The 24,631-nt window shown below is 42.7% G+C and overlaps 2 protein-coding genes across 5 annotated transcripts in view; both read left to right on the top strand.

Annotated features, from left to right (window-relative positions):
• Positions 1 to 8,089, top strand: part of LOC130285343 (uncharacterized) — a 41,720-nt gene extending 33,631 nt beyond the window's left edge. Inside the window, exon 8 of the mRNA XM_056536702.1 lies at positions 8,025 to 8,089. Within this exon, the coding sequence (XP_056392677.1) occupies positions 8,025 to 8,089 (65 nt within the window). The remainder of the gene's footprint in view (positions 1 to 8,024) is intronic.
• LOC130284114 (uncharacterized) overlaps positions 8,023 to 24,631 on the top strand; it is an 83,490-nt gene continuing 66,881 nt past the window's right edge. The window contains exons 1-2 of one of the 4 annotated variants that reach the window (XM_056534132.1): positions 8,023 to 8,141; positions 12,721 to 13,050. In XM_056534132.1, the coding sequence (XP_056390107.1) occupies positions 8,093 to 8,141; positions 12,721 to 13,050 (379 nt within the window). In that variant the 5' untranslated portion in view covers positions 8,023 to 8,092. Of the gene's footprint in view, positions 8,142 to 9,908; positions 10,189 to 12,720; positions 13,051 to 20,295; positions 20,427 to 24,631 lie in introns of those variants that run through there. The other 3 variants (XM_056534133.1, XM_056534134.1, XM_056534135.1) reach the window with 3 other exon arrangements.

The raw sequence follows: 24,631 nt of genomic DNA, 5'->3' as shown, positions 1-24,631 counted from the left end.
ATATAGTATCTCTGCGTACTTGCATAGTTTTACTATTCATATAGTTTAGCACAGGCCCCTTTTAGGGCCTTTTTTGCTATAAGCAACTTTTCCTCTGCATAGGTTTTGATAAATCTCCCCCTATAGTCATACAGTGTATTCTGTATTCTCGAAAATGTCGGACTTGCCCTCTTTTGGTGACCACGCCCTTTCCCCGGCAGCCACGCCTTTTTCAGGTTTTCTCAGTAAAATGGCGAGTTGGTTGAATTTTTTTTTTTGTTTGGTGCACATTCTGCCGCACAACCCGACAAAACAGGTTGGGTTAACAATAGTACATCAGGGCCAATAAATGACATATTACTTATTTGCAGGTGCATTTTTTAAAATATGGTACATCCACTTTTTTAATTGTTCACACATATTTTTTTCACACGTATAAATAGTTAAATTTATCAATTTAAATCATGAATTGCCCATCAGTAAAGGGTATTACAAGGGACAGAAGGAATTTGAGCTTTGACTCTATAATGATGTGGGTGGGGCTAATTGGACAAGGTGGCAGGTGTATGCAGAATTAAAAAAATGCACCTAAAATTTAAAGCAATGGGTGAAATTTAACAGAAGCCAAACGTGCAGGAATTAAAGCGCAAATGACATGAAATTTTGGTGCAATAACCTGCACACAGCCTTTGTACTGTGTGCAGGTGGTCGGTATAGCAATATTTGTACCTAATATTTGCAGGTTTTCATGACGCCAAAAAATGCGTATGTCAGCGCTGGGACCGCTGTGTGATTGACACACAGGTCCCACCGCATGCGCCCTTCAGCTAATCTAACCTGTGTGCCGCTGTGTGTCATCCAGCAAGCACTCGCTCCCGCCGTCGTCTTCCTCCTCAGTGCGCCTGCGCAGAGCAGCGCGCAATCAGGTTAATTCTCGATCCTAGGTACAGAGAGGAAGCACGCTCTCTGCACCTAGCATTGCGCAGGCGCACTGAGGAGGAAGACGGCGGCGGGAGTGAGCACTTGCTGGATGACACACAGCGGCGCGCATGTTAGATTAGCTGAAGGGCGCATGCGGTGGGACCTGTGTGTCAACCACACAGCGGTCCCAGCGCTGACATATGGGGTAGGTGCGGGGCATCACGTACCTCGCATCATGCCTATCCGACCGTCAGTGGCTTTGAATAAAAGCATTTTTTGCAGTCATGAAAGCCGCCAAATTTCAGGTAAGAATATTGCTATACCCACCACCTGCACACAGTACAAAGGCTGTGTGCAGGTTATTGCACCAAAATTTCATGACAGTTGATCTTTAAGAAAAATATGTAAAGAAATGCGACTGTGATTTTACAATATGTCAGGAAAAACGCTGTGTGAACATAGCCTGAAAAAAAGAGAACGTTTTATGCAAATATGGGCTCTTGACTTAATAGGAATCTGTCATCAGTGTCGCCTGCGGTAACCTATCGGTTTAGGCTTGTAGTGTGGGTGATACTGATGAAAATGATGCTTACCACCGTCAGATCCGTGGCTTTGTTCATCCGATAGGATAGGTTTCCACGCAGGTTTTTTCTGGGTTTTTTTTTGGGGGGGGGGGGGGGGGGGGCGGGGAACTGCCTCTACAGTTTTTGAGCCAAAGCCAGAAATGGATCCAGTAGGAAGGAAAAGTGTAAATCCATATTTCCCATTCCTTTTGAACACACTTCTGGTTTTGGCTCAAAAACTGCAGTGAAGGTTTCCCAAAAAATGGCAGAAAAAGATCTATGTGGAAACCTAGCCTTAGGCTTCGGTTTAGGTATCTGCAAATAACCAAACTTGGTGTGCAGGGACATTCCCAAGTTCCATATGCCTGTTCACTTCTATCTATGGCTACTGCGCATGCACCATATTCAGGGTACACCTGTGGAAGCAGCGAATATGCAGTATCCGCAGAAAGGAATTATAGGGGCTTGGGAATTCCCCCTGGAAGTCTGGTGATTTCCATATACCGAAATTAAAGCATAATGGACAAACAGAACCGCGCATCTGGCAATGGAAAGCATCATTTTCATCAGTGTCCCAAGCCTGTACCAACAGGTTAGTGCGGGTGATACTGATGACCAATTCCCTTTAACCCCACCAGGAAAAAGGATGTACAGGTACTCCCTCGTGTCCTGGTACTTAAGGACCAAGGACGTACCTGTACGCCGTAGTCCCGTTAACGGGGTTTAAAATGTTCTTCCAAGTGGAGAATGCTTTTAAATCCACGGTTAATGCGGGGCACTGCCGATCGGGCCGATGTCCGGCATTAACCCTTTAGATGCCACAATCAAAGTTGATCGCGGCCTCTAAAATTATGGTTAACCAATGCTGGTAACTCAGAGGAGCTGATCGGGACATCAGCGGCGAGTGGATGGCGGGAGGGCCCTTACCTGCCTCCTCGCTGTCCGATCAGTCTTCTGCTGTTCCCTGCCTGGATAGCAGGCTTGAGCAGCAGAGCACCGATAACACTGATTAATGATATGCTATGACATAGCATTAAACAGTGTATGCAATCAAATGATTGCATGTTATAGCCCCCTATGGGGACTTTAAAAAAATATAAAAATAAAGTTAATAAAAGTGAATTGACCCCTTTCCTAATAAAAGTTTGAATCACCCTCCTTTTCCCATTATTTAAATAAAATAATGTAATAAAAATAATCATATGTGGTACCGCCACATACATAAATGTCCGAACTAGTAAAATATAAGGTTAGTTAAACCGCATGGCCAATGGCGTACACATAAATAAATACCAAACTCCAAAATTGTGCATTTTTGGTCATTTCATATATCATAAAAAATTTATAAAAAGCATTCGAAAAGTCCCATCAAAACACAAATGTTATGGATAAAAACCACGGCGCAAAAATTAGTCATCATAAAATAAAGTTATAGGGGTGAGAAGATGACAATTTTAAACATACAAATTTTGGTGCATGTAGTAAAGTAAAGTAAGTAAAATAAAAAAAAATAATAATTAACAAAAAAACCTACATAAATCGGGTGTCCTTGTGACCATATGGACCTACAGAATAAAGATAAAGTGTCATTTTGACTGAAAATTGCACTGCGTAGAAACGGAAGATCACAAACTTACAAAATGGCATTTGTTTGTTTTTTTCAATTTCACCCTACATTTAAATTTTTCAATTTTGCGGTAGATTTTGTTATTAAATAATGGATGTCATTATAAAGTACAATTGGTGGCGCCAAAAAACAAGCCATTATATGGGTCTGTAAGTGCAAAACTGAAAGCGTTATGATTTTTAGAAGGAGAGGAATAAAAATTGAAAGTGCAAAAACGAAAATTGGCCTGGTCCTTAAAGGGTACCTCTCATCAAAAAAAACTTTTGATATATTATAGATTAATGTATGCAGAATAACTTTACAATTGCATGTTATTAAAAAATCTGCTTCTTTCTATTTAATTTTCCACTTTGAAGAAATTACCACTAGGGGTCTCCCTACCAGTCCTGGCAGCAAGCATTTCAGACTCATGCTGGAGTCCTAAACACTACGAGCTGCCAGTCCGCTTTGTTCACAAAGGAGAACACTCAGAGCTGCCAGCCTGCTTTGTTCACAGCCTGTTTGGCTGTGAACAAAGCAGGCTGGCAGCTCTGAGTGTTTAGGACTCCAGCATGAGTCAGAAATGCTTGCTGACGGGACTGATCGGGAAAAATACAATAGAAAGAAGCAGATTTTTCATTAACATGCTATTGGAAAGTTATTCAACATTCATTGATCTAAAATATATCAAAAGTTTATTTGATGAGAGGTACCCTTTAAGAGGTTAATAAATGTGAACAACATAGTAACACTCATAGAAAATTGTCATCTCTGTACGTAACATAACAACCTGGACTATACAGCTGATTGTGTTATTTTTCTTAACAGTAAACAAAAAAAAGGCTACAACAACCTCCCGATAAAAAATAAAAAAAACATTTTATAATAATAATAATAATAAAACAAAAGAACAATTGTGGTTTCTGGAACGCAGGGAGGGATGTAAATGATGCACCCCCCCCCCACCCCCCTATTCTGTGGAGAAATCATGTAAATGTGTGTTAATACACATTGGGGGAGATTTATCAAAGTCAGTGTAGGTGCACGGATTTTATACACAGATTTTGATGGTGTATTTGGAGTGAACATGCACCAAATGTATTAAATTGGGCAGGTCCTTTGATAAATATGGGGCTAGTACAGTGATCCCTCAACTTACAATGGCCTCAACATACAATAGTTTCAACATACAATGGTCTTCTCTGGACCATCGTAAGTTGAAACCAGACTCAACATACAATGTATAGACAGTCCAGATCTGTGGAACATGTCAAGAACCGACCAATCAGAATGGACATTCGCTGGTAAAAACCCCTGTATTACTGAAGTTTATGCACTGACTGGTGTCTGGTAGCGCCCCCTACAGTACAGGGAAGTATTACATGTTCTGTACTCTTTACCTGTATTACTGAAGTGTATGCACTGACTGGTGTCTGGTAGCTCCCCCTACAGTACAGGGAGGTATTACATGTTCTGTACTCTTTACCTGTATTACTGAAGTGTATGCACTGACTGGTGTCTGGTAGCGCCCCCTACAGTACAGGGAGGTATTACATGTTCTGTATTACCCTTTACCTGTATTACTGAAGTTTATGCACTGACTGATGTCTGGTAGCGCCCCCTACAGTACAGGGAGGTATTACATGTTCTGTATTACCCTTTACCTGTATTACTGAAGTGTATGCACTGACTGGTGTCTGGTAGCGCCCCCCACAGTACAGGGAGGTATTACATGTTCTGTACACTTACCTGTATCAGGATTAGCTGCTCCTTTAGACACCAGGTGAGGGCGACTCCATTACTTTTTTAGGACACTGTGTACTGTACAGGACCCTGAAGAAGATCCTGTCCTCTACATAGACCAGTGTTTCCCAACCAGGGTGCCCCCAGCTGTTGCAAAACTACAACTCCCAGCATGCCCGGACAGCCTTTGGCTGTCCGGGCATGCTGGGAGTTGTAGTTTTGCAACAGCTGGAGGCTCCTTGCTTGGGAAACACTGACATAGACAGTGATTTACAGCTCCCAGCAGATCTTTATTACTTTTATATGTAAGGATTTGCTTTATCTCTATTAGTTATCTACTTATTTTTCTTTAATCCTCACCTTTTCCTCTTTTTGGATGACATTTTGGTGGCTTCAGAACCAATTACCAGGTTTCCATAGAGTTATGGTCTCAACATACAATGGTTTCAACATACAATGGTCATCCTGGAACCGATTAATATTGTAACTTGAGGGACCGCTGTACACATATCACTTCAGAACACCACTTTGTATGGCCCCCTTCTCTCTCACTTTTTCCACCCACGTGACTTTTGGCCGACTTTTTTAACCCCTTAACCCCTTAAGGACGCAGCCCTTTTTCACCTTAAGGACTGAGCCCTTTTTCGCAATTCTGACCACCGTCACTTAACGAATTAATAACGCGAAAACGCTTTTACCGAATATTCTTATTCTGAGATAGTTTTTTTCGTGACATATTCTACTTTATTTTGGTGGTAAATTTTCGCCGTCAATTGCATCCTTTTTTGGTGAAAAATCACAAAATTTCATGAAAATGTTTAAAATTTAGCATTTTTCTAACTTTGAAGCTCTCTAATTGTATGGAAAATGGATATTCCAAATACATTTTATTTTTCTTCACATACACAATATGTCCACTTTATGTTGGTGTCATAAAATGGACATATTTTTGCTTTTTGAAAAAATGAGAGGGCTTCAAAGTAGAGCAGCAATTTTCAAAAATGTCATGAAAATTGCTAAATCTGAAGGGACAGATGTTACAGAACTACAACTCCCAGCATGCCTGGGCAGTCGAGGCATGCTGAGAGTTGTAGTTTGGCAACATCTGGAGGGCTACTGTTTGGGCACCACTGTAACAGTGGTCTCCAAACTGTGACCCTCCAGATGTTGCAAAACTACAACTCCCAGCATGCCCAGACAGCCTTTGGCTGTCTGGGCATGCTGGGAGTTGCAGTTTGGCCCCCCTAGTGGTTGCCACAGTAAAGATCGATTTACTTTCACTTTCAATCCCCCCCCCCCCCACTGTCTATTCCCTACCTGATCCGGATCCTGCAGGCTCCAGCAAAGATCCCAGGTCCCCAGGCATCTTCTCCTGCAGGTACGGCCTCCATCTTCTTCCCAGAGCCCCTCGACATCCAAGGGCGGGCAGAACGGGGGATTGCCATGGCAACCCCCTGTCCTGCGCTGCCATTGGTCAGAACTCCGTTCTGACTAATGCCAGGGGATAGGAGTAGATCGAAGCTTTGCGATCTCACTCCTATCCTTTAGGCTGATCGGGGCTGTTGCTGACAGCTCCGATCAGCCCTATTTTCCGGGTGATCGGGTCACCAGAGACCAGATCAGCCCGGAATTGGAGAAAATCGCATGTCTGAATTGACATGCGATTTTCTCCGATCGCCGACATGGGGGGGTCTCAGGACCCCCCTGGGCGATGTGCTAGGGTGCCTGCTGAACGATTTCAGCAGGCATCCGGCTCCGGTCCCCAACCAGCTAGCGGTGGGGACCGGATTTCCCACGGGCGTATGGATACGCCCTCGGTCCTTAAGGACTCGGAATGCAGGGCGTATCCATACGCCCTGTGTCCTGAAGAGGTTAAGGACCAAGCGTTTTCCCGTTTTGGCACTTTTGTTTTTTTCCTCCATACATTTTAAAAATCCTAACCCTTTCAATTTTGCACCATAAAAACCATATGTTGGTTTCTTTTGCACTTCCAATTCCACTTTGTAATGACATCAGTCATCTTACCCAAAAATCCACGGCGAACCGGGGAAATAAATAATTGTGCGACAAAATTGAAGAAAAAACACCATTCTGTAAATCTTGGGGGGTTTCTACGTTTCTACGCAGTAAATTTTTTGGTAAAAATGACACCTTATGTTTATTCTGTAGGTCCATACGATTAAAATGATCCCCTACTTATATAGGTGATTTTGTAGGACTTCTGAAAAAAATCATAACTACACGCAGGAAAATTTATACGTTTAAAATTGTCATTTTTTGCGCCGTGATCTGAAGTTTTTCATCGGTACCATTTTTGTTTTGATCGGACTTTTTGATTGCTTTTTATAAATTTTTTTATGGTATAAATAGTAACCAAAAATACTCTATTTTGGACTTTGGAATTTTTTGCACGTACGCCATTGACCGTGCGGTTTAATTAACGATATATTTTCATAGTTCGGACATTTACGCACCCGTCTATACCACATATGTTTATTTTTTATTTTTATTTACACAGTTTTTTTTTTTTTTTTTATGGGAAAAGGGGTGATTCGGTTAAATCACATTTATTAAATTTATTTTTTATTTTTTTACTTTTTTTATGCAGTGTTATAGCTCCCTCTAGAGGCTATAACATTCCATACACTGATTGCAGGCACTGTTCAATGCATTGCCATAGGAATGCATTGATAAGTGTTTTCTGCGCTTGATTGCTCAAGCCTGGATTTCAGATTTGGAGCAATCAATTGCCAATCGGACCGCCGGGAAGAAGGTAAGGCACCTCCCGCTGTCCTCTCAGCTGTTCGGGATGGCGCAATTTCACCTCGGCGGTCCCAAACAGCTCCGCTGAGCTAGCCGGTATGGATTTCTCCCGCTTTAGACGCTGCGATCAACTTTGATTGCGGCGACCGATCGGCGATGTCCGGTATTAGCGTGGGTCCCGGTTGCTGATAGCAACCGGGACCCAGCAGTTACAAAGCGCGCCCAGCTTCTGAGCGCGCGCTTCACAGATCGGGAGCCGACCACCGACGTAAATATACGTCTGTGATCGTTAAGGGGTTAAAGCCAGTTTTGTGAGCCAGGTCTGTTCTGGTGTAGGTTTTTTGTGTCATTGAAGGCTGTGCGACCAATCTGCAACTTTTTTTTTTTTTTTTTTTTGAAAAGTCGCACGTCGTAAATCATTAACCATTGATTTGCTGTGGATTTTCCAGGCTTCCAGGAAAGGCTTTTTTTTTTAGATACTGAAAGTGAAAGAGTAACAGTGGACTTTACATGAAACATGAAGATGGAAGCTGTACACGCTATTCTCCTTTTCCTCTTACAGACAGGTATGGATTTTATTTCATTTGAAGAGATAAGTCATAAGGGCCAGAAATAACAAAGACTGAATCCGGCAGTAATCATCATGATAAGCAGCAGCACGGTGTTTACATACATAATCCATACCTTAGTATCTCAGCAGCTTTGAGATAATATACAACTAAAGGTAGCACACACAGAACAGTGTTTCCCAACCAGAGTGCCTCCAGCTGTTGCAGAACTACAACTCCCAGCATGCCCGGACAGCCATCGGCTGTCCGGGCATGCTGGGAGTTGTAGTTCCGCAACAGCTGGAGGCACCCTGGTTGGGAAACACTGACACAGAAGATACATGTATTCTGTATGTTAAGTAGTGAAATATAAAGTGAGCAGGCGTTTTATGAATTAGCTTTGCTTTTGCAGCTTTTGTGCATGAATGTTTAAAGGGGCACTCCTGTGGAAAAAATGTTTTTTTTATTTTTAAATCAACTGGTGCCAGAAAGTTAAACAGATTTGTAAATGACTTCTATAAAAAAAAAATCGTAATCCTTTAAGTACTTATTAGCTGCTGAAATGGTTTTCTTTTTGGAACACAGAGCTCTCTGCTGACATCACAAGCACAGTGCTCTCTGCTGACATCTCTGTCCATTTTAGGAACTGTCCAGAGCAGCAAATGTTTTCTATGGGGATTTTCTCCTACTCTGGACAGTTGTTAAAATGGACAGAGATGTCAGCAGAGAGCACTGTGTTCCAAAAAGAAAACCATTTCCTCTGTAGTATTCAGCAGCTAATAAGTACTGGAAGGATTAATATATTTTTTAATAGAAGTCATTTACAAATCTGTTTAACTTTCCGGCACCAGTTGATTTAAAAAATAAAATAAAATTCCCATGGGAATACCCTTTTAAGTCACCATCATAATCCTCGACCTTCTCTCTGCATTAACCCTTTGTGTCACCTGAAAGAACTGGGATTTGCAGCAATACTAGGTACAGCCAATATACTGGAGTAGTTTTTTCTAATCTCTTAGCACAGTAATAGTTTGGCACAAGCAGTAATTGTGAGAGGCCTTGAATAATACTAAGGCTATGTTCACACCATTTCCAGCTTGAATTTTTTTCCCCCCTGTTTTCTGAGAAGTAAAAATGCTGTTTAAAGGGGTACTCCACTGAAAAACATTTCTTTTTAAATCAACTGGTAGCAAAAAGTTAAACAGATTTGTAAATTACTTCTATTAAAAAAAATAATAATAATCTTAATCCTTCCAGTACTTATCAGCTGCTATATGCTCCACAGGAAGTTCTTTTCTTTTTGAATTTCCTTTCTGTCTGACCACAGTGCTCTCTGCTGACACCTCTGTCCATTTTAGGAACTGTCCAGAGTAGGAGCAAATCCCCATAGCAAACCTCTCCCTACTGAACAGTTCCTAAAATGGACAGAGGTGTCAACAGAGAGCACTGTGGTCAGACAGAAAGGAAATTCAAAAAGAAAAGAACTTCCTGTGGAGCATTAAGCAGCTGATGAGTACTGTAAGGATTCAGATTTTTCAATAGAAGTAATTTACAAATCTGTATAACTTTCTGCCACCAGTTGATTTAAAAAGAAATGTTTTCCGGTGGAGTACCCCTTTAAAGGGCATTAAAAACAGTCAAAAATAATAGGGGAGATTTCTCAATACCTGTACAAAGGAAAAGTTGCCCATAGCAACCAATCAGATCGCTTCTTTCATTTTGCAGAGGCCTTGTTAAAAATTAAAGAAGAGATCTGATTGGTTGCTATGGGTAACTGGGCATCTTTTCCTCTGCACAGGTTTTGATAAATCTCCCCAATGTGCGTGTGGACACGGCCTAACAAAGCAAATAAATGGCGCGGACTTTGCTCAGAACAGGAGATAGAAAATGTTATTTACAGCTGCTCCAACCACAGAGATAAGAGAAACCTATGATCTTTATTGTTAACCCTTTGTATGAAGCAGTCATTGCTATGAGGGAAAAAGAAAATGGAAGATCCCACTTTGTATCCCAGGGATTCCCGTGACGTGATTTATGCCGGACATATTTAGTATAATTTAGTCAGGTACATGGTCAGGTGAAGGTCTGCGCTGGACACCAATTGTAGAGATGTCTAAGGAACATTATTATTATTTGCTATAAATTAATCAAAACCACAAACCCCTAAGCTTATTCAGACCCCAAAACACACCCCAAAAATCATTAAGACCCTTATCCCCAAATCAGACATCTAAAAGTAAATCAGACCCCAGATCAAACCCCTAAACTCATTCACCAGAGACCAAAATCCTACAAGTTATTATCCAGAGCCCAGACATTGGCGCACAATTACTATTGCAAACCCGACATGTTTTGTCGGGTCGTGCGCCAGATTCTGGCGAATTGCACCAGATATTCTGTCTGCGCTAGAATGTGCTCCAGAATTGAAAAAAACCCAACTCTCATTTTTACTAAGAAAACCCCCCCAAAAAAGGGGCGTGACTGTCTGGGAAAGGGGGTGTGGTCACTGAAAAGGGGCGTGTTCCTGACATTTGTGGATTTGAGCTGAGGAAAACCCTACAGATCAGAGCACGTGTAAAAAAAAAAAAAAAAAAATGTAGGGAAAGTGGAAAATGTAGGGAAACCTTAGTAAATACCGTGGAAAATAAATAAATTGTAGGGAATTAAAACCCACAAAGAAACCTACACAACACTCTTAGTAAATAAGTAATAAGGGCCATTAACTTTAAAAATAATTTAGACTAATTAACTTTAATTCAGAATAATTCAGCAATCTCTAAACTCATTCAAACCCCATTAATCAGACCTCAGATCCCCAAAAGATAATTAGAACCTCTAAATCAATTCAGATAACAAATCAGACCCCAAAAGTGAAAATAGAACCTAGATCAGACACTTAAATTCCTTCAGACTCCACACAGACTAAAAGTAATTCAAACCCCAGACCAAAGCCTTGCAATTAATTCAGACCCTGGAGAGACCGATAAAATGAATTCCGACCCGTAGGTAGGGTCACACAGCGCATTCTACAACGCATTTCGCACTGTGGATGAGCCGACGGCAGAGCAAGCTCCCTGCTGTTGCCGGATAGCTTTGTGTGGGTGCGTTATCAAAACCAGAGTAGAGGAAGAGCGGTGCAGTTGCCCATAGCAACCAATTAGATTGTTTCTTTTATTTTTCACAGGCCTCTTTGAAAATGAAAGAAGCGATCTGATTGGTTGCTATAGACAACTCAGCAACTTTTCCTCTAGAAAGGTTTTGATAAATCTCCCCTTGTGTGTCTGCTCATAGGGTCGTATTTCCTGCTGTAGACAAACTACTTGCTCACTGTGTCTACAGCAGCAAATCTGCAGCTACGAGCAGACACACAGAGCTACCTGGCCGCAGCAGGGAGCTTGCCTTGTCATTGGCGCATCCGCAGTGTGAAATATGCTATGTGTGTTACACACCATATAGAAAACACTAAATCATATGCTTAAAGGGGTACTCCGCCCCTAGACATCTTAACCCCTATCCAAAGGATAGGGGATAAGAAGTCAGATCGCGGGGGTCCCGCTGCTGGGGAATCCCGGGATCTCGGCTGCAGCACCCACCTCAACGGCTTCCGGCAATGCTGGAGGCTTCGGATCCCGACACGCAAGCGGAAAAGCGTGACATCACGACTCCGCCCCTGTGTGACGTCACGCCCCGTCCCCTCAATGCAAGTCTATGGGAGGGGACGTGACGCTCGCGTGGTCGGGATCCGAAGCCTCCAGCGTTGCTGGGAGCCGTTGAGGTGGGTGCTGCAGCCGAGATCCCGGGGGTCCCCAGCTGCGGGACCCCCGTGATCTGACATCTTATCCCCTATCCTTTTGATAGGGGATAAGATGTCTAGGGGCGGAGTACCCCTTTAAAAGGAGTACTCTAGTGCAGAGTATTCCTGCTCCGTCCTGCCCGGGCTGCAAAATAAATGAAAATGAACCATCACTCACCTCCCTGGGTTCCCGCGGAGCGCCACTACAGCTGATCGGTCCTCCGGTCCATCTCCTTCATACTTCCGGGTGTAACGAACCGTCACATGGCGCTCAGCCTATCGCCGGCCGCCGCGATGTTCTGCCTCGGCCGGCGATGGGCTGAGCGCCATGTGACGCTTCGTTACACCCGGACGTATGAAGGAGGTGGACCGGAGCTGTAGTGGCGCTCCACGGGAACCCAGGGAGGCGAGTGATGGTTCTTTTTCATTTATTTTGAGGCCCGGGAAGGACGGAGCAGGAATACTCTGCACTAGAGTACTCCTTTAAATTTGGTATCACCATAATGGAAATGCAATATAAAAGTTGATTAGTAAAGTGCTTCAAAAAAAAAAAAAAGGTAAAATAGCGCTCTTCCTCTATGCAGGTTTTGATAAATCTCCCCCATGATATTTTTTTTACACTTTAATGATTATTTTTTGCAGAAATATTTAAGTTCTTCTAATTAGAAATCCAATGATATTTTGCTGTAAGTGAGCTATAAGAATAGTTAGTTTGCATTACATCTATACGGATGATCATAAAGACATCAATTAAACGTTAAGTTGTTTGGCCATTAATTGTATTTCGTCTTTCTTTGTCTACAGCTGCAGCTTTGAAGTTGATTGTCCCACAAACTCATAAGGCCTGGATGGGGAAGGATGGGCAGATACCGTGCTCATTCACCGTGGATAATCCCCCCGTCGACCGCTCACAGCTTGTAATAATTTGGTATTTTCAAGATAAACAAATCTTAAGAGTTGATGACAAATCAGAGAAAACAACAAATCCTAGACTGTCCTCTGTAGACAGAATTTGGGATGGGGTTGCCAATCTTTATATTTCCAACACGTCGCTGTCTGATGGAGGCCTCTACAAGTGTTCTGTAATATATGGCTCACTACTAAAGGAGGCATATATACGTCTGGATATTCTAGGTAAGGGTCAAAATATTTATAAATAATTTAGTAAAGTATACACTATTTTAATGGGTTAATACTCAGGTCAATTCTAGAGAGTGAGACAGTCTTGGGATTGCAGCCGATAGAAACCCCCATGATCCAGAGATTCCATATTAAAAAAGCACCTCGATTCCTGTAAACTCCCTAAAATGACTATATCGGATTTGACCGGTCTAAATAGAGAATTTTCTTAGGAAGAAATAATGGATACTATTAAAGAACTGCCAAATGGCAAGTCTCCTGGCCCAGATGGCCTTCCATACTCTTATTATAAAACTTTTTCTGAGATCTTACTTCCACATATGATCTCCCTTTTTAACTCCTTCTTTGTTGAAACTCCTATTCCGTCAAGTATGTTAGAATCCTATATAACAGTCATTCCAAAATCCGGTAAAGACCCTTCGGAATGTGCTAGTTATAGACCAATCTCACTATTGAATTCGGACTTTAGCCTAATTCTCCCGAAATTAATAGATAAAGACCAAGTAGGTTTCACCTTAAATAGACAAGCTGGAGATAACACTAGACGCACGGTCGATCTCATTGAGGTAATACATAGGACTAAGTCCTCCGGACTTGTGTTAAGTTTAGATGCGGAAAAAGCGTTCGATCGCTTAAGTTGGCCTTTTATGGAATCTACCCTGCGAGCTTTTGGAGTCTCAGGACCGTATATGAAGACGATCTCACACCTATACTCATCCCCAACGGCACAAGTTAGACTCCCTCACGCCACATCTCAAAAAATAAAAATCCATAATGGGACGAGACAGGGATGTCCTCTGTCCCTATTATTATTTGTGCTATGTATAGAACCATTAGCGGCCCTTGTTTGCGCAAATCCTGATGTTAAGGGGATAGTGGTAAAACATAGGGAATATAAGATAGTGCTGTTTGCTGATGACGTATTGCTAACCACCTCTAATCCCCTGACCTCACTACCTTCCCTCCACTCCATTATCCACATTTATAGCCGTATGTCAGGATATAAGATAAATGAAAGTAAAACAGAAGCCTTACCCATTAACATACCTGAAACCCAACTAAATTATCCTTATAGATGGCAGGATAAATTCTCTACTCTTTACAAACATAATTTTCCCCAATTCTTTAAAGACATCAAATCCCAGATGGAAAAATGGTCTGGTCTCCCGATATCCCTTATTGGCAGGATTACAGCAGTCAAAATGTCAGTGTTGCCCAGATTCCTTTATTTATTGGAAACTTTGCCAGTATTAATACCTAAGGGAGCATTAAGGAGTTTTCAATCAATCAGCCATCCTCAGGTTTGTCTGGAAGGGAGGTCGCCACAGGTTAGCGTTGTCTGTCTTGACGGTCAAAAAGAACTATGGAGGACTGGCACTGCCAGACGTCTTTGAATATTATTATTCAGTCCACCTTAAAAATATTCCATCATGGTCACAATTTCGTGCATATAATAAATGGACGGACATAGAGAAGCTGTGGTCGGCCCCGGTCCATTTATGTGCCTTGATTTGGGACTCAAACTATCAGGTCAATCCAAAACATTTACCCGATGAGAACCACATTAAAAATATGGGAAACTGTCAGGACTAAATATTCATTAAAATCCCCCAACTACCTTCTAACTCCCTTTATTTTTAATCCCTCTATTCCTGACAGTAATGATCTAGACATCATTTCCCCCTGTGTAGAGACTGGGTTGTTTCATTTTGCAGATCTAGTGGACCCTATCAAAAGAACATTCCTTACCTTTCAAGCCCTGACAAATGTAATCTTTCTAATGATGCAAAAAACTTTCTCCAAACCGTCACTTCACATTAGACATGTGCAATTCGGTTCGGCACGAATGTCTAAATTAACGAATTTTACCGTTTTCGTGCATTCGGACCGATCCGAATGCACGAAAACATATTTTGAACATTCCCGAATAGCCACGATAATACGAATAGCAAAGTAACGAATACATTCGTTATTTCCCGACCCTATTGCTGTAAATAACGAATGCATTCGTTATCTGTAAACGAACGTGAAGAATTCATTCTGATAACAAATATAATAAAAAAGGATATAGATAGTTTGATTTTTCGGATACATTCGGTATTCGGGTACATTCGGTAAATCTTTTTATTCTTTTTTTGGACTTTAGCGATCCTAAAAAATTATGGAGATACCTTTTTTATAAAAATTTCGTAGGGTATCATAAAAAAATCATAATAAAAAAGATACAGTGGTGATGGAAAAAATTGTATCTAATGAAATGTATCATTTTTATTATGAAATGTTTATTCATTTTTAAACAGGGATCAATTTATGTGAGCGGGTAAAGCACTAAAAATGTAGCCGACAATATAGAAAATGTAGATACAGAAAATGTATTGTGTGCTTGTTTTTCACTTTTTTTTAAAACATTTTTTAGGTAGTACTACTACTCCCAGCATGGAACACACTCTTCCATGATGGGAGTAGTAGTTACCTGTACTAATTGACAGATTGCAGGGGTCCCTTGCGATCCTCTTGTATAATGTATAGATGCGCCGGCTGCTCTTCTATGGTCCCCTGCACTCACGTATATATACACATATTCATATTTCCCGCAGAGCTGTGATTGGCCAGATGGTTCCAGCCAATCACAGCTCTCTTTGAGAAATAGGAATATGTGTATATATACGGCCGTGCAGGGGACCATAGGAGAGCGGCTGCTGCATTCATACATTATACTGGAGGATCGCAGCGGGCATCAGGAGTGATACCTGCAGTGATCTTCCCTTTACTACAAGTACTAATACTCCCAACATGGAGCACACTCTGCTCCATGCTGGGAACTGTAGTACCTGCATTAATAGACAGATCGCAGCGGGTGTCAGAAGTTACACTCGCTGCCATATGTCTATTAATGCAGGTACTACAGCTCCCAGCATGGAGCAGAGTGTGCTCCATGTTGGGAGTATTAGTACCTGCAGTAAGGGACAGATCCCAGGGATGTCACTCCTCCTGACACCCGCTGCGATCGTCCTTATGTGAATGTCGGGATCAGCTGTTCTCAGGGCTACAGAGCCGGGAGAACAGCTGACGCTGAGCCGTAGGTATACATCGTATATATATACTGCCCAGCAAGAACTTACAGTGATCCTGCAATGTGTATATACAGTATACATCGTATATCTACTGCCCAGCAAGAACTTACAGTGAGCCTGCAATGTGTATACAGTATACATCGTATATCTACTGCCCAGCAAGAACTTACAGTGAGCTTGCAATGTGTATACAGTATACATCGTATATCTACTGCCCAGCAAGAACTTACAGTGAGCTTGCAATGTGTATACAGTATACACATTGCTGGCTCACTTAACCCCTTGCTGAGCTGTGCGCTATGCGCAAGCCCAGCAAGGGAAGAGTTAACTTACACTGCTGGACAGTGTAGGTTAACCCTTTGGGCGGTATACACTATATACAGCTATCTATAGATAGCTGTATACAGTGTATACAGAAGACGAAGTCCAGCTTACTTCCCTCGAGTCCCGGGCGGGGTTCGTGTAGCTCCGCCCCCTAATGACGTCATTAGGGGGCGGAGCTACAGAAGGGAACAAGGCTAATTAATCTGAAGCTCTGTTCACATTGTACGTTATGTATAATGTGAACAGACCCTTCTGGCAGTGTCTACCCAGACAGGGAGACTCCAGCTGTTGCTAAACTACAACTCCCAGCATGCCCAGACAGCCAAAGGCTGTCTGGGCATGCTGGGAGTTATAGTTTTGCACCAATTGGTGGCTCCCTGTTTGGGAAGACATTGCATCATGGGTGCTCTCCCCAGCGGACAGCGCCAAAAATGTCATAACCAATTTTTTGTGTTTTTTTCTTCTCGTTTCAGATCCGTGTATGCAGAGGATTACTGCGGATTCGATGGATTACGGCGGATTATTTATTTTTTCCTTTAATAAAATGGTTAACGAGGGCTGTGGGGGAGTGTTTTTTTAAATAAAATAATTTTTCCAATGTGTTGTGTTTTATTGAATTTTCAAGGTTAGTAGTGGACGCTGTCTTATTGACGGAATCCATTACTAGGCCAGGGCTTAGTGCTAGCCCCAAAAACAGCTAGCGCTAACCCCCAATTATTACCCCGGTACCCACCGCCACAGGGGTGCCGGGAAGAGCCGGTACCGACAGGCCCGGAGCGTCAAAATGGCGCTCCTGGGCCTAGGCGGTAACAGGCTGGCGTTATTTAGGCTGGGGAGGGCCAGTAACAATGGTCCTCGCCCACCCTGGTAACGTCAGGCTGTTGCTGTTTGGTTGGTATCTGGCTGAGAATGAAAATACGGGGAACCCTATGCGTTTTTTTTTTTTAATTTTCTTATTTAAATTAAAAAAAAAAACGCATAGGGTTCCCCGTATTTTCATTCTCAGCACAATACCAACCAAACAGCAACAGCCTGACGTTACCAGGGTGGGCGAGGACCATTGTTACTGGCCCTCCCCAGCCTAAATAACGCCAGCCTGTTACCGCCTAGGTCCAGGAGCGCCATTTTTGACGCTCCGGGCCTGTTGGTACCGGCTCTTCCCGGCACCCCTGTGGCGGTGGGTACCGGGGTAATAATTGGGGGTTAGCGCTAGCTGTTTTTGGGGCTAGCACTAAGCCCTGGCCTAGTAATGGATTCCGTCAATAAGACAGCTTCCGCTACTAACCCTGAAAATTCAATAAAAATTAAAAAAAAACACAACACATTGGAAAAATTATTTTATTTAAAAAAACACTCCCCCACAGCCCTCGTTAACCATTTTATTAAAGGGAAAAAAAATAATCCGCCGTAATCCATCGAATCCGCAGTAATCCTCTGCATACACGGATCTGAAATGAGAAGAAAAAAAAACACAAAAAATTGGTTATGACATTTTTGGCGCTGTCCGCTGGGGAGAGCACCCATGATGCAATGTCTACCCAAACAGGGAGCCACCAATTGGTGCAAAACTACAACTCCCAGCATGCCCAGACAGCCTTTGGCTGTCTGGGCATGCTGGGAGTTGTAGTTTAGCAACAGCTGGAGTCTCCCTGTCTGGGTAGACACTGCCAGAAGGGTCTGTTCACATTATACAAAACGTACAATGTGAACAGAGCTTCAAATAAACTAGCCTTGTTCCCTTCTGTAGCTCCGCCCCCTAATGACGTCACCACTAGGGGGCGGAGCTACACGAACCCGGCCCGGGACTCGAGGGAAGTAAGCTGGACTTCGTCTTCTGTATACACTGTATACAGCTATCTATAGATAGCTGTATATAGTGTATACTGCCCAAAGGGTTAACCTACACTGTCCAGCAGTGTAAGTTAACTCTTCCCTTGCTGGGCTTGCGCATAGCGCACAGCTCAGCAAGGGGTTAAGTGAGCCAGCAATGTGTATACTGTATAGACATTGCAAGCTCACTGTAAGTTCTTGCTGGGCAGTAGATATACGATGTTGGCTCAGCGTCAGCTGTTCTCCTGGCTCTGTAGCCCTGAGAACAGCTGATCCCGACATTCACATAAGGACGATCGCAGCGGGTGTCAGGAGGAGTGACATCCCTGGGATCTGTCCCTTACTGCAGGTACTAATACTCCCAACATGGAGCACACTCTGCTCCATGCTGGGAGCTGTAGTACCTGCATTAATAGACATATGGCAGCGAGTGTAACTTCTGACACCCGCTGCGATCTGTCTATTAATACAGGTACTACAGCTCCCAGCATGGAGCAGAGTGTACTCCATGTTGGGAGTGGTAGTACTTGTAGTAAAGGGAAGATCACTGCGGGTATCACTCCTGACGCCCGCTGCGATCCTCCAGTATAATGTATGAATGCGGCGGCCGCTCTCCTATGGTCCCCTGCACGGCCGTATATATACACATATTCCTATTTCTCACAGAGAGCTGTGATTGGCTGGAACCATCTGGCCAATCACAGCTCTGCGGGAAATATGAATATGTGTACATATACGTGAGTGCAGGGGACCATAGAAGAGCAGCCGGCGCATCTATACATTATACAAGAGGATCGCAAGGGAGCCCTGCAATCTGTCAATTAGTACAGGTAACTACTACTCCCATCATGGAAGAGTGTGTTCCATGCTGGGAGTAGTAGTACTACCTAAAAAATGTTTAAAAAAAAAAGTGAAAAACACGCACACACTACATTTTCATTATTGTCGGCTACATTTTTAGTGCTTTACCCGCTCACATAAATTGATCCCTGTTTAAAAATGAATAAACATTTCATAATAAAAAAGATACATTTCATTAGATACAATTTTTTCCATCACCACTGTATCTTTTTTATTATGATTTTTTATGATACCCTGCGAAATTTTAATAAAAAAGGTATCTCCATTATCTATTAGGATCGCTAAAGTCCAAAAAAACTAAAAAGATTTACCGAATGTACCCGAATACCGAATGTATCCGAAAAAAACAACACGAATACCCGAATACCGAATGTATCCGAAAAATCTAAACCGAAAATATTGCCGAACCGAAATTTTTTTCCAAAACGAAAAAACGAAACGAAATTAAACGAAAATTTTTCTAGTGCACAAGTCTACTTCACATGCCGGGTTAGGCTCACCTGAAGCTGCTTTCTCTAAACCAACATCCTTTGAGTTGTTGTGTAGGGGTGAGACCACCACGAGAGGTTTGATATCCTCCATTTACAATATCTTACATTCTTTCATGTATCAAGATAATTGGAAACACCCCTACATGACAAAATGGGAAGAATACTTGGGCTATGAAATTCCAAAAGCCACATGGCAAACCATATGGGATAGAGCAGCGAAGTCTTCTTCCTGCGTAATACATAAAGAAAATCAATACAAAATTCTCTTTCAGTGGTATCACACACCGGAAGTATTAAACAAACTTTATCCACAAAATACTTCTAGTTGCTGGAGGTGTAATATGGAATTAGGTACACTACCGCACATATTTTGGGATTGTCCCTCCCTGCGTCATTTTTGGCTGGAGGTACAGTCTTTAGTAGGGAAGATACTGAAACTGAAGATACATCTGAAGCCAATCAATTATTTCTTAAATGTACCTCCCCCTGGTATTAAAAAAAATTGACTCAGATCATTTCATTCCATACTCACGGCCACAAAGTGTTTGATAGCCAAAGAATGGAAAAAACCTACCCCTCCATCCGTACAAGCCCTAACCAATAGGATTCTGGAAGTTAGGCGGATGGAATACCTATCCGCAATGACTGAAAATAGGCTTTCTCATTTCTACGAAACTTGGAAGGAATGGGATGAATATATAGAAGACGAAAACCAACACTGAAGGGTGGATAGTCGGAAGAGGTTGCATAGGCAGGGATTTATTCTATATTTCACATCTTGATCAAACAGGTACTTTATTTTTTATCATTTTTATCTTTTCTTTCTTTTTTCTTTCTTTTTCTTCTTCTTTTCATTTTCTTTATTCCGTTTCTAGAATCTAACAGAAATAATATAGATTGCTATGTTCCTACCTAATACACACTCACGGATTTAAATGCATTGTAGACAATCTATAAACCTGCAACTCAATTCCTATAGTGACATGGCAATATCTTAAAGCTACTTAGATGTAAGGTTCTTGTAACGATATTGCGTATACGTTCTGACAATGAACTCCATGCTCTATTCTTGCTGCTGCAAGATTTTTCTTTCATTTTTTCTATTTTACTGAATTGAAAATTGTATTGATAAAATAATAAATAAACAGTTAAATAAAAGAAACCCCCATGATCATCACTTAAGAGATGTAACACATGCCTGTGAGGAATCCTCTAGAACAAGAGTCCCCGCTTTTCACTGTTCTCCACATGATCAACCGTAGCTTATGACATCTATAGACCATAAAAGAGAATATGGAAAGTAGATATCCTCAGTAAAATGGCCATTGGGCCTCTACTAATCTCTCTAGACAGTTTTCTTTTTTTAGTATTCATCATTCAGGTTAAATCATGTGATAACTTCATAGCATTGTTTATAGACACAGCTATATGTTTTGCAAAAAAAAAAAAAAAAGTTTTATATAATGTAGATGATATCCTTACGTGTATATTTGTTATATAAATTAGTTAAAAAAATGTGCATATTTTTGGCTGAAAAAATGCTGTCTTGTCCCTACAGCTAATGCCTGTGTGTATCTTGTACTGGGACAACATACAGGAAGATACAGGAAGTGAGGCCAGGACAAGCAGGGCTCTGTACACTGAGGACAAGCAGGGCTCTGTACAATGAGGACAAGCAGGGCTCTGTACACTGAGGACAAGCAGGGCTCTGTACACCGAGGACAAGCAGGGCTCTGTACACCGAGGACAAGCAGGGCTCTGTACACTGAGGACAAGCAGGGCTCTGTACACTGAGGACAAGCAAGGCTTTGTACACTGAGGACAAGTAGGGCTTTGTACACTGAGGACAATCGGGGCTCTGTACACTGAGGACAAGCAGGACTCTGTGCACTGAGGACAAGCAGGGTTGTGTACACTGAGGACAAGCAGGGTTCTGTACACTGAGGACAAGCAGGGCTCTGTACACTGAGGACAAGCAGGGCTCGGTACACCTAGGACAAGCAGGGCTCTTTACACCAAGGACAAACAGGGCTCTGTACAATGAGGACAAGCAGGGCTCTGTACACTGAGGACAAGCAGGGCTCTGTACACCTAGGACAAGCAGGGCTCTGTACAGTGAAGACAAGCAGGGCTATGTACACTGAGGACAAGCAGGGCTCTGTGCACTGAGGACAAGCAGGGCTCCGCACACTGAGGACAAGCAGGACTTTGTGCACTGAGACAAGCAGGGCTCTGTACACTGAGGACAAGCAGGGCTCGGTACACTGAGGACAAGCAAGGCTGTGTACACTCAGAACAAGCAGGGCTGTGTACACTGAAGAGAAGCAGGGCTGTGTACACTGAGGGCAAGCAGGGCTGTGTACACTGAGGACAAGCAGGGCTCTGTACACTGAGGAGAAGCAGGGCTCTGTACACTGAGGAGAAGCAGGGCTCTGTACACTGAGGAGAAGCAGGGCTCTGTACACTGAGGACAAGCAGGGCTCTGTACACTGAGGAGAAGCAGGGCTCTGTACACTGAGGACAAGCAGGGCTCTGTACACTGAGGAGAAGCAGGGCTCTGTACACTGAGGACAAGTGGGGCTCTGTACACTGAGGGCAAGCAGGGCTCTGTACACTGAGGACAAGCAGGGCTCTGTACACTGAGGAGAAGCAGGGCTCTGTACACTGAGGACAAGAAGGGCTCTGTGCACTGAGGACAAGCAGGGCTCTGTACACTCAAGCCCTGCTTGTCCTGCTCACACTTCCTGTATTGTATCCAAGCATAGAGACACATAGGCAATAGCTGCGGAGACAAGACAGCATCTTCACACCAAAAAATATACACATTTTTTAACCAATTTATATTGCAATGATGCATATAATGTATTATTTACATTATATAAACAGTTTCTGCAAATGACAAGTACGCTTTAAGTAAAAAGGCAGGAAAGGGTTATTATTTATACTTTTAAATATATATTTTTAGCATTTTATCCCACTATGGTCTATGTTTTAGTCCCACTAGGGTCTATGTCTTCAGCAATCCTTGTATAATTTCTGTGTTATGTCTGTCATCTAAACGCTACATCTTGCTAAAAGAAAAAGCTTCTGTGTACTGTGTTAGGGTGGGTTCACACTACGTTTTCTCCCATACGGGAGCGCATACGGCAGGGGGGAGCTAAAACCTCGCGCTCCCGTATGCCTTCGTATGCGCTCCCGTATGTAATTCATTTCAATGAGCCGGCCGGAGTGAAACGTTCGGTCCGGTCGGCTCATTTTTGCGCCGTATGCGCTTTTACGACCGGACCTCAAACCGTGGTTGACCACAGTTTTAGGTCCGGTTGTAAAAGCGCATACGGCGCAAAAATGAGCCGACCGGACCGAACGTTTCACTCCGGCCGTCTCATTGAAATGAATTACATACGGGAGCGCATACAAAGGCATACGGGAGCGCGAGGTTTTAGCTTCCCCCTGCCGTATGCGCTCCCGTATGGGAGAAAACGTAGTGTGAACCCAGCCTTAGCGATGTCAAGAGGAAGAGACAATAGACAGTCTTAAGCCCCCTAAAGAGTACCTGTCCCTAAACTAAACTTTTAATATATGTTTCCCTGTGCAATTCTAAGACACTTTGCTACAGTATTTACTTGCTGTTAAAATTCTCAATCTTTATATGTTTTTAATGTGATTGAAAAAGTGGCAAGTGGCTCTGTTCTGTTTCCTGCCGCAAGCAAACAGTTAGTTTGGTCTCTTTCCGGCCTGGCAGGAGACCAGGAAGTGCGTGCAGGGCATGGCGACTAGTGTTGCTCGCGAATATTCGCAATTCGAATTTTATTCGCGAATATCGCATATTCGCGAATTCGCGAATATTCGCGAATATAGCGCTATATATTCGTAATTACGAATATTCATTTTTTTTTTTTTTTCCACAGTACACATCACAGTGATCACCCCTCTCTGCTTCCAGCTTGTGTGGTGTAAAGAAGGCTGTAATACTACTGTGTGAGACCGGCGTGCTAATTTTCGCATATGCGAAGATTTACATATGTTAATTTTCGCATATGCGAATGTTTGTATATGCAAATTTTCGCATATGTTAATTTTCGCGCATGCGAATATTCGCATATGCGAAAATAAAACAAGAATATGACGAATATGCGAATATTCGCGAATATGACGAATATTCGTCCATATATTCGCGAATATTCGCGAATTCGAATATGGCCTATGCCGCTCAACACTAATGGCGACACAGCTCTCGCAGGCTTCAGTGACGTTGTGCCTGCTGGGGAGTGCCTACTTTTCCCTGCTGGGAGCTCACACAATGCGAGCAAGAGGATTGGTATGATACAGAACTTTATAAAGCTCGGAATTAGTTTTTTAAGGGCAGGAGGGGTGTAAGGAGTAGTTAGGGAACATAAAATGAATTAGTTTAGAAAATATGGTTTGATGATAGGTTCTCTTTAAGGACAATGAACGTAAATGTACGTCCTGATGGGGTAGGCCTCGACGCACCAGGGCGTACATTTACGACCTGTACATGACGCGAGCATCGGAGCAGTGCTCAATTTATGCACGGCAGGACCCGGCTGGTATCAGCGATCATGCTGATGTCCGCCATTAACCCCTCAGATGCCGTGATGAATACGGATCATGGCATCTGCCGCATTAGTGGTGCTGTGGGCGACTGATCAGACTACTCTCGGCGAATCTGCGGGGGTTCAAACAGTCAGGATAGCCGCCGGAGGTCCCCCCACCTGCCTCTCGGCAGCTCTGGTGGTGTGCTGCTCTGGTTTGCCTTCTAGTAAATAGAAGTAATTTACTGTTTAACTTTCTGGCACCAGTTGATTTTTTAAAAAATGTTTTCCACCGGAGTACCCCTTTAAGGCCCAAACAGGCTGTGTCCTTAGGGGGTTAAACTTGTATTTTGTTATCTTTTTTAGCCAACCATTAGAACATATAAATTATAGAAACATAGAATGTGTCGGCAGATAAGAACCAAAAGCATTGCCTGCCTTC

The sequence above is a fragment of the Hyla sarda genome, chromosome 8 (genome assembly GCF_029499605.1).
Source record: "Hyla sarda isolate aHylSar1 chromosome 8, aHylSar1.hap1, whole genome shotgun sequence".
Lineage (NCBI taxonomy): Eukaryota > Metazoa > Chordata > Amphibia > Anura > Hylidae > Hyla > Hyla sarda.
Note: the sequence above shows the minus strand (reverse complement) of the source record. Positions and strands in the feature narration are given on the sequence as shown.